The sequence below is a fragment of the Numida meleagris genome, chromosome 1 (genome assembly GCF_002078875.1).
Source record: "Numida meleagris isolate 19003 breed g44 Domestic line chromosome 1, NumMel1.0, whole genome shotgun sequence".
Lineage (NCBI taxonomy): Eukaryota > Metazoa > Chordata > Aves > Galliformes > Numididae > Numida > Numida meleagris.
This window is the reverse complement of record NC_034409.1, coordinates 172,796,898-172,811,263: the sequence shown is the minus strand read 5'-3', so window position 1 is coordinate 172,811,263 and position 14,366 is coordinate 172,796,898. Positions and strand designations below refer to the sequence as shown.

The 14,366-nt window shown below is 40.1% G+C and overlaps 1 protein-coding gene across 1 annotated transcript in view; it reads left to right on the top strand.

The window, feature by feature from the left end:
• The window catches only part of B3GLCT (beta 3-glucosyltransferase), a 46,334-nt gene extending 37,551 nt beyond the window's left edge, over window positions 1-8,783 (top strand). Inside the window, exons 12-15 of the mRNA XM_021378321.1 lie at window positions 1,173-1,272; window positions 2,286-2,405; window positions 4,121-4,265; window positions 7,154-8,783. Of these exons, the coding sequence (XP_021233996.1) occupies window positions 1,173-1,272; window positions 2,286-2,405; window positions 4,121-4,265; window positions 7,154-7,321 (533 nt within the window). The 3' untranslated portion in view covers window positions 7,322-8,783. The remainder of the gene's footprint in view (window positions 1-1,172; window positions 1,273-2,285; window positions 2,406-4,120; window positions 4,266-7,153) is intronic.

Genomic DNA, 14,366 nt, shown 5'->3' with positions numbered 1-14,366 from the left:
TATGACAAATGTGAATTTAGAGTGCTCATTTACTTTGTTTTTGAATAGGAAAAAAAAAGCCTGTGTATACGATGGCTTCAGTTTTTAGGGTTTTTTGTTCTGTTGCTACAGAAAGGCATGTTGTATGACCTTTAAGCATTGCCGTGGGAAACTATAGGACCTTTGGTATACTGGCCTTCTGAGCTAAGTAAACTATCCTGAATTTGCTCCATTATTGTTTTTGTACATCTTTCATGGAATGTAATATAGAGATCTTGGATTTAATTTTGTAAATACTTGTGTATCAGTCTGCATTAAGTTTGTGTTTTCACAAAGTCAGCAAAGCCAGGATTTTGTTATCTCTTAAGCAGTGAGTTAGTATCTTTTTTTCAAAATATTTTAACTGTAAGTAGTTTCAATTACAATATTCCATCCTTATTTCTTAATGCTTGTTTAGTAACCATACTGTTGATAGCAATATGCAATACTCATCAGTAATCTAGATGCTTAAAGACTGTTTACAGTTGGATTATTCTGAGATGTAAAAAAAATTCTATATAAGTCTGAAGCTTCTTATTTTTATTGTGCTGCTCATTATAAAGAAGGACATAGCACCTTTTAAATTCTACTAGAGGGTGTTTTACCTTTCAATTTCACCATAATCTTACGCTGAGTGATAAGATCTCACTTTGGAGGAAGTTTTCAGAACCTCAGCTGCTGTTTGTGAGTACAGTAGATCAATGTAGACTTAAATATTGGCATGCAAGCATTGGACTTGATGCATTATGAAGTACTCTGAAAATATCTGAAAATACTTTACAGAAGATATGTCTATCATCATCTCTTCATTTTTTGGTTTCAGAAATTAGGAGTAGCAGTTTGCCCTGAGTTGTCCAACAGGTTAATAGGATTACTAGAATATAGCTTGTTTTCCAGGCTTTCATAATTCAAAGATTTTCCATGCTAAAGCATGCTTCAAAAGTATGTTCTTGCATAGAAAGCAGTGTCTATTTGTACAAACACCATTCAGTATAATGAAGGAGATAATTTAAACTTATATCTCAAATATTTTGCTAGTCATTTCCAAAATGTTTTGCATAGTGCAGTGAGCACTCTTTAAGTCAATAATGATTGTTTTTTGCAAAATGTCATGATATTTAAATGTATATGTTCTGTTATTCCTTTCCCTTTAGGTCACTGTGGGAAAACTTTTGCCATTTTGGAAAGGTATTTGAATCACAGCTCTCCCAGAACTCCTTGGTTAGTCATAGTGGACGATGACACGCTGATAAGGTATAAGTTGCAATATTTCAGGAATTACTGCTGTTGATGTTGATAGGAATTTTAGCAATATTCATCTCTTCTCCTGTATTTAAGTTATATAGCTCTTTTGTTTTATTTAGCTTTATATTCTTTCAAGGAAGAAAACTGTCACTTCTTGTTCAGCATTCCCTGATTGATATTAAAAAGTGTATTAATTTTAAAGTGTAATTAATTTTATTAATTTTATTAAATTACAAGTGTAAACTTGTAATTTAATAAAAACTGTGCATATAGTGTTACTATGTAATCCTATAGTCTCAGTATGATAAGGTCACCCGTTCCGATTTTTCAGCGTAGGCATGTATGAGTTGGTTGTTTTAGTAATTCGTGGTACGCTTTTCAACTTGTGTTCCTTGCGTAAAACAGTCCAAAGGTTACATAGTCAGTTGTCAGAGCCACCCAGAACTGTATTCAGGGACTTGACTTGGTTAGAAAATGAGATCCCGTTCGCGTGAAAACTGACACTGCAGTATAAGGAAAACAAGGCACATTGATCAACAGTGAGGATCACATAGTCAAGAACATCAGAATAAATGGTTCAAGCTAATACTTCACATTAAATTGTAAAAGAAGGAGAATTTGGACGAGGCTATAACTACATAAAGCAGTGTTTGCAATAATTAAATCTTACTTTATTATCTTCCAGTTCCTGGGCTGAAATGATTATTTGCAAAGTTCTCTCCATGCTTTGGGAAAAAAAAACATTACGTATTTTTCTCTCTGGGACTCAATTGAGAAAAATATTTTTGAACTAATTGATTCATCATCTGAGCAAATAAAACAGTCATATCTCATGGTAAACAGTCCATCAGAAATTTCTGTTGAAAAGTTAATCTCTCTGCTTTCTGTAGAATATTTGGATTTTCTCCTATCATGTTTTTTACTATTTACTAGAATACCACTTAGGCTAGCAATGTATGTTTTGAAATAAATGTCTTTATGGTTTAATTTTTTTTTCTCTTATATGAATTTTCCTCTTTCAGTATCTTCAGGCTCCGAAAACTGCTCAGCTGCTATGACCCGAACGAACCAGTATTTCTTGGAGAGCGTTATGGTTACGGCTTGGGAACAGGAGGATATAGTTATATCACTGGAGGAGGAGGGTAATTTGTTTAAACTCCTACTGAGATCTACATTAGTTCCTGGTTTGAATGCAGATGTTTTGAATTACAGTACAGATCAGTTGCAGCAGAATCAGTAATGTTTCCTAGTACAATTAAAAAGCAGTGATGCTCAAAGACCCAAATGTCTCAATAAGTTGTGCAGCCCAGTAGGAACAGATTTGTAGAGCAAAGTGGTTGGTGCTGAGGACCATGCGTGTTTAAGGGATTTTGTTTTGGCTTGATTGCTCCTGTGAACTTGTGTGCCTGTTATCAGTTATCAGCACCACATGTTGTCTTGAAGCACATCGTGCAGCATTGATTCATCTGATAGAATTCATTCTGCACACACACAGACCATCTCTCAGCGTGATTCAAAGTGTGAGCAGAGACAGCTGGGATATTTCCTTAAAACAGCGTATTTCTGATCTGAACTGTGATGGAGTTTGCAGGAGAACCTAAAGAAGCACATTTAGTGATGCAGGTTGCTGCAATGAAAATTCTCCTTTCTGTTCTTTATCTTTGTCCAAGCATGGATAAAAATGCTAACGATTCTCTTTGTATTTTTGTAATTCACACAGTCATTTATGAAGAGGTAGCTGAGGAAGGAATTTTATATTCTTGTCTGGATAAACAGTTTCTCACAGAAAGAGCATTGTGGGTTAAGCTTACGCATGAGAAGTATGGGCCTGTGATTGTAAATAGAATTTGGTTTAAATTAACATGTATATGGTATGGTGTATGGCTCGTATTACAGTGAGAACCATCTTAAGAAGCATCTTGTATGTCTAAAGCAAGTAGTGTCTTTTGGATGTCCTTAGTGTCATTTTATGTGGAAAGTAATGACTAAAAAAGGAATGACTGAATAAATAAAAATTAATTATCTCCTCTAATTGTTTTGCATAGTTCCATAGAATCTTGCTTAAGTAGGGTTTATTCTTGAGCTGAGAAATACACCTTGCTGCTTGTTGTGAATTCATGAAGCTGTATAGCAAATTTGAAGTGTGAATCTCTGGACTGTTTGAAATAGTTAAGAGTACCCTGTATTGGACTAACTGGATAATGTAACTGCAGAAAAAAACCAGATGTGGAATACTGTACAAAGTGTATTCCCTCAGATGTTGAATTTAAGACATCATCATGTTTCTGGTCTATGGGAGGCTTATTTCAGTGACAGTGATATACAGACTCCAGGCTCTTGTTATTACTTGGATGAGCAAGAAAGTTGGGCAAACAGGAAGCTTTTCAGATAACTTCAAGGAACACTTTTCATTTATGGAGAGAACTCAGTACAGCAAAGGATTCAGGGAATGGCAGTTGAGGTTTAGAGTTCTCCTTCTGTTGTTTATATGAGAACTAACTAGAAAATATGTTTGAATAAGATAGAGGAGAATATCCCTTTAAAATCCTGATGAAATGTGGGAGGAATTATCAGTGGTAAAAAATGATGGCTTGCTAAGTAATTGTTGGAATAGCAGTATAATTAGTTTTCATTATATGAAGTAATTATCTTTCAGAAAATGCCTCTTGCTTTACTTGTCAGTAATGACTTCTCAAATCTTCAAATTCCAGATAAGTTGCATTGGAGGGCTATGTGTTGTCTTGCAACGCTATATCATTTAGCAACATTTAATCATTTCAAGTCATTTAGTTTCTTTTGTACTTATTGTACAATGCTCTTCATTTGTTTTTTTTTTTTTATTTTTCCTCCTCCTCAGGATGGTTTTCAGCAGAACAGCTGTTCAGAGGCTGCTTGCTAGTAAGTGCCGGTGTTACAGCATGGATGCGCCTGATGATATGGTCCTTGGGATGTGTTTCAGTGGCTTAGGAATCCCTATAACACACAGTCCGCTCTTCCATCAGGTCAGAGAGTTATTTCTACTGGTGTTTAAAATCTGTTTTGTTCTTTTAAGTATACGTGTAAAATAAGACTCATGAGTATTACAGAGTGGACCAATGTGTAGTAGTCATAACCAAAATACTGCTACTGCAACTCCCTGCTCTCTGGATTATTTGACCAACCATGTAAGTATATTGTCAAAGCATGAATTGTTACATGTTTGTAAGTTTATAGCAGTTTATAGGATATTTCATTTACTCTGTAACAGAGGTGGGCCCTTTGAAAAACAAATAGTATGAGAAGCCACATGCTTTGAATACTTATGGTATGTCGTAGAATTATAGGATCACAGAATGGTTTGGGTTGGAAGGGACTTTTATGATCATCTAGTTCCAACCCCCTGCTATAGGCAGGAACACCTCCCTCTAGACCAGGTTGCTCACAGCCCCATCCAGCCTGGCCTTTAGTGCTTCTAGGGAGGGGCCATTCACCGCCTCACTGGAAAAAAAAGCAACTCAGAAAACTAAACACAACAAAAAATATTCTTTTTTCCTTCAGGAAATGGAGACTTGACTGTGAAATTTTTCAGGGAATTTATTTTCTCTGCTTACTCCGATTTTTCTGTTGATTCAGCATTTACTATTCTGAATCCTCTTATTACTGAATGTATGTGAATATAGTGTAAAAGTGCTCCTCCAGCTGTTGCTTTTATGGCGCGTTCTGAGGAATGGTACAGATATCTTCTGATAAATTGATCTATGCCACCACAAGGGAAAAAGAGGTCACAGAACACAATTTTCATGTTAAGTGTATTCTCCAGTCTGGGAGAATGGGATTGGAATAGATTTGAATCTTGTTTGTGCTTTCCAGAATAGTTAACATTGTAACTGTAACATAGTGGAAAACATAATGCGCTAAGTCCCGGAGAGATGTGCTGCATCATGGAGCAAATAAATACTTTTCTTTCCTCCCATGGTAGTGGAGAGAAGAAGCACTTGTGATTTTTCCAAATGGTGTAAAACTTTTTTTAAAAAATCAGCATCTAAGTCAGTGTAGTGTTGGATGTTTTTCAGATGTTCCTCTTGCTTAAAAATTGTGAAGATTGGAATATAAACTGAGATTAAGATAATAGGCTGCTTGGAAGTGAGTAAAGTACCAAGTAATTCAAAGCGGCTGCCGGGGTGGGAGAGGAAGTTAGCTAATTACATTATCAGTGTTTCCCATAGTGACATTTTCTTTCTGATTCCATTTGCTATTTAGAGGAGTGGGAAGACTGGAACACTCCGTTCAGAACTTTAATTCCTTGGCCATGTAAAAAAAAAAAAAAACATACTAATTTATTTTCCTCCTTTATTTTATCATCACTTCTTTCAGTATAAATATGAAAGCAAGCAAGTAATGCACTTTAATCAACAGAATTATTAAATAATTTGCTTGTAGAGGTTTGGGGTTTTTTATGTATGGGGCTTTCGTTTTTTCAAACGAGAGTTTGAAAAAATAGAATTCATCTCATAGATTTGTAGGAGTGGCACTTGAAGAACAAAACAAAGCGTGTACATGATTTGTAATCCTTAATAATGTGCATTTGATACTGAATCACTTTGAAAGTGAAACCCTAGCAGTTTGTAGAGAATTACACTTGCATTGTAATTCATCTTTACTATCACTTACAACAAACCCAAATTTAGTGTGCCTGAAACAAAGACTAAGCCTGAGAAAAGAAGTCCAGGTTTGAGTTTTGAGTGTGCTTATTCTATGATTTCCACTGTTCTGCAACAAATATTGTTAAAGCAGGGAAACCAGAACTGGATTTTTGTGACAACTAGAAAATTATTCTGGGGCTCCCTCTTGACTGTACAAATGGATTTCTTTTTTTAATTAACAGCTTGTGGTTTAAACATCAAAAACACATCCTCAGATTTCTTAATGTCAAAATTTTCTTGCCTGATTTTGTGACTGGAGTGTACATGAAAGAGCTGGAAGAACGCAGCATGTAGAGTTCTTTAATTCAGCCAGTAAGTGGCTGAAATGTGTAGTATTCAATCAGTTATGAGCTTAGGCATCAAATCATTGCTTCAGTGTCCTAATCACCCAATTTTCTTCTTTTGTTTCGTATCTAGAAAAAAAGAGAATGCATCTTTCAACATTTTGAAACTTATTTACTTACACAAAGTGCTTTGTGAATAAAGTCTGCACGTCTTTCCTGCACTTCTCTGTACGAATACTGCATCTACAATTGGAAAAAAAAAAAGTTATTTTACCACAGACCACTGCAGAGTGGGCATTTTATATAGTGGTGCACTTACATGCCATTAAATTGTGAGAGAAAATGAAACGTGCTTGGCACATTAAAATTGAGCTGCATCATGTGAGTTTGTTGTAATTCTGTCTCTTCTGATATAACCCAATAAAGAGTAATGCAGTTTTCTGACACCATAACATTTCTTGCAATTTGGTAATCTTTTTCCCTGTCCTAAAACTTCACACGTTTCAGCACCTGTATCTGGGATCCTGCAGTGTCCCTGCCAGGGCTGGCATCTCTCAGTAAGAGGAGGAAGGCAGGCAATACTGCATACAGTTATTTTCTTGTTACTGAATGCAAACAGTCCATTTAAACAGCTGTGATACGAACAGTACTGCCAGCTGCTTGTGTTCATAGGTGGTGGCCATTTCACCCTGTGAAATAGGACACAATTAATACCAGTGTGCTTCATAGCGTGATGACTGCAGCGTATGAGATCTAAACTAAGGCCTGTAATTTGACAGAACGATATAAAATAACCTTTGTTATTATCCTGTACATTTTTGTGTTTGTTGTGATACAGAGGCCACTGAATGGTGGTACTTTCTGATTATATAATAATTCTTCCTCGCTGAGTAAGAGTGGCTTTGGTTTATTCTTCCTTCTTAGGCACGGCCAATGGACTACCCGAAGGACTACCTTTCTCACCAGGTTCCAGTGTCATTTCACAAACACTGGAATATTGATCCGGTGAAGGTGTACTTCACATGGCTGGCACCAACCACGGAAGAGGCGCTTAATGGAAAGAAAGTCGAATTTAACAGGGAGGACTTATAAGCAGGAGAAGAATTAAAGTATTGATTGATGTACTGCAGATGGGAGCCAGTCACTGCTGCGATTTTTGTGTTGTTCTTATACTGATCATCTGTTTGTGGCAGATAACGTTTCATTCCTGTTTGTTACATTTCTCCAGAGCAGTGAAAGAAGGCTTGTAATCAGCTTTTGGATTCTTTTGTTATGCTTGATTTCTTTTTGAAATATCTTAGAGTTTTATACATCGATGAACTTGCCGCGCATTTGAACACGTACTACAACTTTGTGTTCTGTTTTGGTCTGTGAATGATACAACATCCACTTACATTTCCTTTCTTTGTTCTTGCAAAAGCTGCAGTTCTTTATTTGGGAGCTTAATATTGAACCTCTGTCAAATACCTGTTGAACATCGTGTCTGATGGACCTTCAGAAAGCAGTTCTCCGAACTGTTCTGAACAGGTTCTGGTGAATGAGAGAGGAGACGGGACTTTATTTCTGTGACCAGGAGCTGGATTGTTTGAAAGCTGTGATCCTTGATGCTCGTTTCAGACAGAAAGACTGTAGGTTCCTGGTGGACCGAGTGTGAGCTACTCTTGTACCTGTTAGTTAATCAGCGTTTCTGAGGAATGTCGCCTTCTAAATGAAAGGTTAGGAACTGGGATTTCCGAAGTGGCCACGGGAGGTCACTGCAGTTCGTTTAGAAACCCAAATCGTGGTGCCTCTATTTGGCAAGTATAAATGGGACTTAAGGATTTTTGCAGAACTAACACTTCAGTATTTCTGATGTGTGCATTTCAGTAGTATATGGATGCCAGCTTTAAAAAGTTTGTAGTATTTCTAATTTATATCATCGAGATAAGTAATTTTGTGCTTACAGTATGTAAAAAGTGATTCATATTTAATTGTTCTTCATTGTTTTCGTTGAGTAATTCAGTTTTGTAGAAATGTTTGTACAAAGACTGGCTTCAGTGTGTTTTAAACTAATTTTTATACTGTAAAACTGTTAATTTTAAGGTAGCAGTATATGACACTTGTATGCTGTTATTTAACTTCACTTGCTATATTGTAACCAAATACAGGGTCTTAAAGCCATACTGCTGAGGTCATTTGTGGTTTTGTTTTGGTTTTGGGTAGGTTAGAAATTGATTCCATTCCAAAGTAATGCAATACTTGCTCTTAGGTCTAAATAGGGGAGCCTCTGATTCCAATTACTGAAGTTGTGTAAACACTTGTTTGTGAATGTAGCTTGTGGAATTTTAAGCATTTGAATAGCAAGCACATATTCATAATAGATTCAAGTACTGATGATGTAGGAGAAAGCCGTGTTATGTATTTTTTATTTTTTCTTCCCACTATCAGTGCCTTAAACAGTAGACATTTTACTGATACCAGGGCTGTGTTCTCTGGCACCATGGATGTATTGTTAATTATGTTTACTGTTTAGAACTGTGCGAGCTGAAAGCAGAATAAAAGCATTCTTGTCTAACTTTTTGTGCCTTCTTCCTCTCTGCAAAAAGAAGAGTGCTGCATTCTTCAGGCACCTGTGTCACACATTTATGAGCTGAGTGATGTTCTGTGGTCAGTTGTGCTGAAAGAGCGTTTAAACAGTTTTTTGGTTTTCATTTTCTGGCCTGACGTGCTTCCTCTTGAGATTAATTTTCATCTCTATTTTTTGCAAATGAAAAATGGTTTTCCAGTGGAGTCCTCATGAAATTGGGAATCTTGATGATATCACAAAATTCTCTTCCTAATTATGCTGTCATCGTGTTCTCCAGAGGTCTCATCACCTAGCCCAATCAACTCCAACCTCAAACTGGTGATACTTCAAATCTTCTTGGGCCCTGTAGAGGCTGGACAGATCAGACAAAGCTGATGATCTTTGGATCTATGCTGTGGTGCTTCTGTCGTACTTAAAGACTGGGAGCCACCGATTCATTCATTGCTTGGTTACGCAAACTTTTTCATCTGATGTGATAAATGCAGTAGCAACTCTTAAAACTTCACTTTTTCTGTTGCCATTAGCTCTGAGGTTTGTTGCAAGAATTCGGAGGTTATAACCAAGCACAAAAATTCTGATTCCAGTCTTCACGGTTTTGAAGACAGTGAAGTAGTAATTTGCTGATTATCCAGTCCCCAGCACTCCTTCAAATTTTTGAGTTGTAACTAATGATATGCAACCCAGACAGCAGCATGACAAAAGTGACCATTTATTCCAAGAACTAAATGCAAATGTTTTCCTTTTTCAAGCAGAGAAACCCAGAGAGCTTCTGAAAACAAAATGCGCAGCTTTCCGTGTTTAGTTTTAGAAGACTCAACAAGACTGTTACTATTGGAAGCCTGAAGATAAAATTGGGCTGTAATGAGCCTGAACAGTAGGAATGTTTTTCAGGAAAAACAAGAGGATTGTAAGTGTTATAATGTCAAAGAAAAGCAAGAGAAATGTAATTCATGAACTGCTTTTATAGCAGACAAATTAAAACGGGACTGCAGAGTTGGTTACATGAAGTTCTAGAACTGTGTTGTGAAAAGAAAGAAAACCAAAACAACTTGGAATCATTATTAACTTTGCTTTTAACGTGCTTATAACACAAAAAGTTAACATGTGTTAAGCTATTTATTTCATGGAATTCTCTTTGATAATTTGTGTTCAGGAGCCAAAAACAATCTTGAAATATTGATGTTCTTAACATAGCGGGAGAAATAAATGATGAGTTTGAGTTCCACCATGGACTGAATGTGAGAATGAGAGCTGTGAATCCAGTGTTTCATAGAAATGCAAACTGCTTGAGGTTGGAATGGGCCTCTGGAGAACAGCTGATCCAACCACCGTGCTCCATAAGGGACACCCAGGGCAGGAGGGAAGCCCACCTGAGGGAAGCCCTGTGCCCAGAGCCATGTCCAGGTGGCTTTGGAAGATCTCCAAGGAGGAGAACCCGCTGCCTCTGGGCAGCCTGTGCCAGTGCTCCATCACCTGCACAGCACGGAAGTGCTCCTGGTGTTCAGATGCGATCTCCTGTGTTCCAGTTTGTGCTCGTGGCCTCTTGTCCCAGCCCCCATGGAGAAGAGCCTGGCCCCATACTCACTGCACCCCTCCCTTCAAGTATTTATGGATTTTGATGGGATTAATCCCTTGAGCCTCTTGTTCTCCCTGCTGAATGGTCTCAGATCTCTCAGCCTGTCTTCATAGGATGCTCCAGTCCCATCATCCCCTTGGTAGCCCCATGTTAAGACTTCCCAGTGCATCCAGATCTTTCCTGAACTAGTAAAACTGGACACCCATATAGTGGACACAATACTCCAAGTGCAGCCTTGCCATTGTTGAGCAGAGAGGAAGGATTGCTTCTCTTGACCTACTGACAGTACTGTGCCTAATGCAGCCAAGAATGCCATTAGCCTTCGAGTAGCACGGGCACATTGTTGACTCATTTTCAGCCCTGTGCCCACCAGTTCCCCCAGGTCCTTTTCTGCAGAGCCTCTTTCCAGCTGGGTGCCTGCAGCCTGTACCGGTGCCTGGGGCTATTCCTCCCCAGGAGCAGGGCTCTGCACTTCTCCCTATTGAACTTCATCAGATTTTTGTCCACCTCTCAAGTAATTGCAGCCAAGGCTGCCCTCGACCTTCACGTTCCCCACAAACCCCTCCTTTCACTTGCATTTGGAAACAGGTGTGGCTGTGTTTATCAGAGAGATTTCTCTGAGGGATCCTTCACATGGAGCAGGTCAGGAGCACTGCTCCAGGTGCAGTGCTTTGATTCAGCCCACATGGCAGTCCTGTGGCCTCCTCCTGCCGTTCATGCAGCACTTCTCAGTGTGCCTCTTGTCCCGGTGAACCAAGTAGTCATTTGTTCTTTCTCTTTCCATTATGGTTTGCTTACACAGGAACCTTCCTGTTAATGGATTATAAATTAAACAAAATGCTTCTATCTTACAAATGCTAGCTCTGGAATTACTTCACACTTAATAAACAGTGAAGTACATTTCTAGCACAACAAAATGTGGACAGTCATCCCATGATCACCGAGTGACTTGTGAGTCTTCTTGTGAGGAACTCTATCAGGTGTCAGAAGAACACTGGAAGTCCTATCAGAGTAAGACAGGATTTTGCTTTGCAAGAGCTGTTTTGCCTCTGCCTTGGTTTGCCACTTGTACATCTAAGTGGTGTAATTAATGCTTCAACAAAAGCTCATTTTAGAAGCCTGTAATTGTCCTGCCCGTCTTTCAAAATCTGATAAAACATTTCCTGCTCTTCCAGCATCCTGGTAGCCACCGTTTGCGAGAGCCAGGGATCTCTGGACCTTTGCTAGTAATTCAGCTGTTACATTCTTAAAATCTTTTTCCTTTCTTGAATGAATGTCCTGGAATGTCAAATGGGTTACGACAGGCAGGATAGAGGTTGTAGAAATGCAGGATGTAAAGGAAAGAGATTCTGGGGTCTAGCTGTAAAGATAGAACATAGTCTATGCAACTTTTATACGCTCACATTGGTATGTGTGCTTGGATTTCAGCTCATTACTCCAGTCAGTCTTCGCAAGCCTTTCTGAGGAGTTTCTGTCACACCTATCACCACTGGCACGATGGGCTGTGGGTTGCCCTTAACCACGGACAGCCTCCTGCAGCAAGCCATTGCTTTGGTTCCTTGTGCATAAATTTACCTTCACTGCAACCTCTGCAGAGCTCAGACTCCAAGCAGAGGTGAGTCATCTCCCGCCTGGACGTCCACCTGCCCCGAGGCAAGGTTCCAAAACAGCACAAGTTACTGTCAATTTCAGGCAACACAGTGAATGCAGCTCACAGTTCCACGGGCAAACAACAAAAATGTCCTTGGGAAGCACAACTGAAGAGCCGCAACACTGTGCTCCATGCACTGAAGGCAAGGTCATACTGCAGAACCATCCGACTGAATAGATCCCAACAAGTGACACTGTGGCTGGGCTTGTTGAATTTTCACTGCCTGTAAGAGGCATGAAGAGACATGGAACAGAAACTTTAAAAGCAGTGAGATGAGTCAGGTTGTTATGGCCCCTTGAGGTGTTTGCTTGTCAACACTCATTTAAGTAGGAAACATCATACTTTCAGAATAAAAAGTAGCACATTCCAGAGTTTGTTCCCTTTTTTTGTTTCTAGAGATAGTGAGAAACAATGCCAAGGGTAACAGGGATCTGTAAGAACATAGAGTGCTTTTTGTTCAGCAGAACATTAAGAGCCTGCAAGTATCCATCTGAAAAGGCACAAGAGAGGCTGAGGTCCCTCTAATGATGAGTGATGCAGAGAAGGGAAGGTTTTTTCACTCTGGTATGACACAGGTCTTAAGAGGTATACAACCAACTTGTCAGAGAAGTTTCAAAGCAGGCAAGTTCTCTTTCCAGAGCACAAAACTAAACTGCTCGCCCTGACAGCACAGGCTGTGCACAGATTGAAAACTACAAATGAACTTGAGAAGGAATTGTACAAATCCCAGAAGAAAGGCCCACAAATGGCTTATGAACGCAGTGGTTTCATAAAGCATCCTCAAGCTAAGGCTCTGAGTCTGGTACATGCACTGGGCTGAACGAGCCTTTGTCTTCTCTGTGACTCTGAGTAATGCCTGTTTGCACAAAGCTGAGTTTGAAGGGAAGGTTGGGGTTTGTGGCTTCTGCTGGTGGTGGCTGTGGGCAGTGCTTCAGTCCCCATGTATACAGACTGTCAGAGCATCCCATGGTTGTTTAAGTCCGGAGCTACCTCAGAGAAGAAGAGTCAACACAGAGCATCTGCCAACTCCGTGTTTTCCTCTGCCATGTCAGTGCTTGGGCTGTCCACGGTTTCTGCTGGACCCATATTCAAAATGATTTAAAATGATGGCAGGTTACCCTTAGAAAACTATTTCATCAGCTGGATGCCCCTTCAGATATCTGAAGCTTTTCCTGTGCTTATGACAATTTCCTTCAAACCAGGTGTTCAGCTGTTTTGTTTGCCTTGACATCACACCATCAAGGCTGCGTGGCCTGAATCCCAAAAGTTCTGCTCTTTTTGATCCCTAAAGCTAAGCCTCTTGGACGTCCTCCAGCTGTCTCTTTGATAGCCCTGTGAGGCCATGTATTCCTTCCAGACGTCCTTGGGTGAGCTAGTGGGAACTGCTGCTTCTACTTTGCAAGCCCACTGGTACCCAGGACTGGGGCTGGACTTGGCAAAGCCATGCTGAGCTTCCCTGCAGGACTGCACAGTCTCCATGCAGGCACTGAGTTGCTGAAATGGCCACCTGAAGGCAGAAGGCACAACTCACCCTCCCCCTGTGCTTTGCACACCATGACCTTCTGGCTTTGCAGATTGAAAGGAATGGGCACAAGGAACATTTTAAATTACACATCTAGTTGAAACCAAATGTTATTGAACACTCTACAACAGCTGAGTATTTCATTGACTCCAGTCAGCATTAATCACACTCCTGACAGGCCAGGCTCTTCTCTGGTGGTGCATAGCAATAGGACAAGGAGCAATGGCCTAAAACTTGAACATAGGAAGTTCTGTGCTAACATGTGGAAGGACTTCTTTATGGTAAGGATGACGGAGCGCTGGAACAGGAGGTGGTGGAGTTTCCTATGGAGGTATTCAAGACCCACCTGGACACCTACCTGCGCCACCTATTGCAGGGTTCCTTCTTTAGCAGGGGGGTTGGACTCAAGGTTCCTTCCAACTCCTGCAATTCTGTGATTGTGTGACTGGAGGCAGAGCTGTACCTGCTGCTTCTGGGTGAGCAGATCTTTCCTAATTTGTTTTCCTCTGAGAGTGCTTGTCACAGCTATGTCACGAGAGAGCAGCACTCTGCATTTACACACTCAGAATCTCAGAGCAGGCCAGGAACCCCTTGAGGCCATCCAGTTCAACCCCTGCTCCAGCTGGGACACCCAGAGCAGGCTGCCCAGGGCCACGTCCAGGCAGTTTTGGAAGATCTCCAAGGGGGAGACTCCACAGCCACTGGGCAGCCTGTGCCAGTGCTCCGTCACCTGCACAGCACAGCAGTGCTCCTGGTGTTCAGAGGGAACCTCCTGTGCTCCAGTTTGTGCCCATGGCCTCTGGTCCTGGCACTGGGTACCAC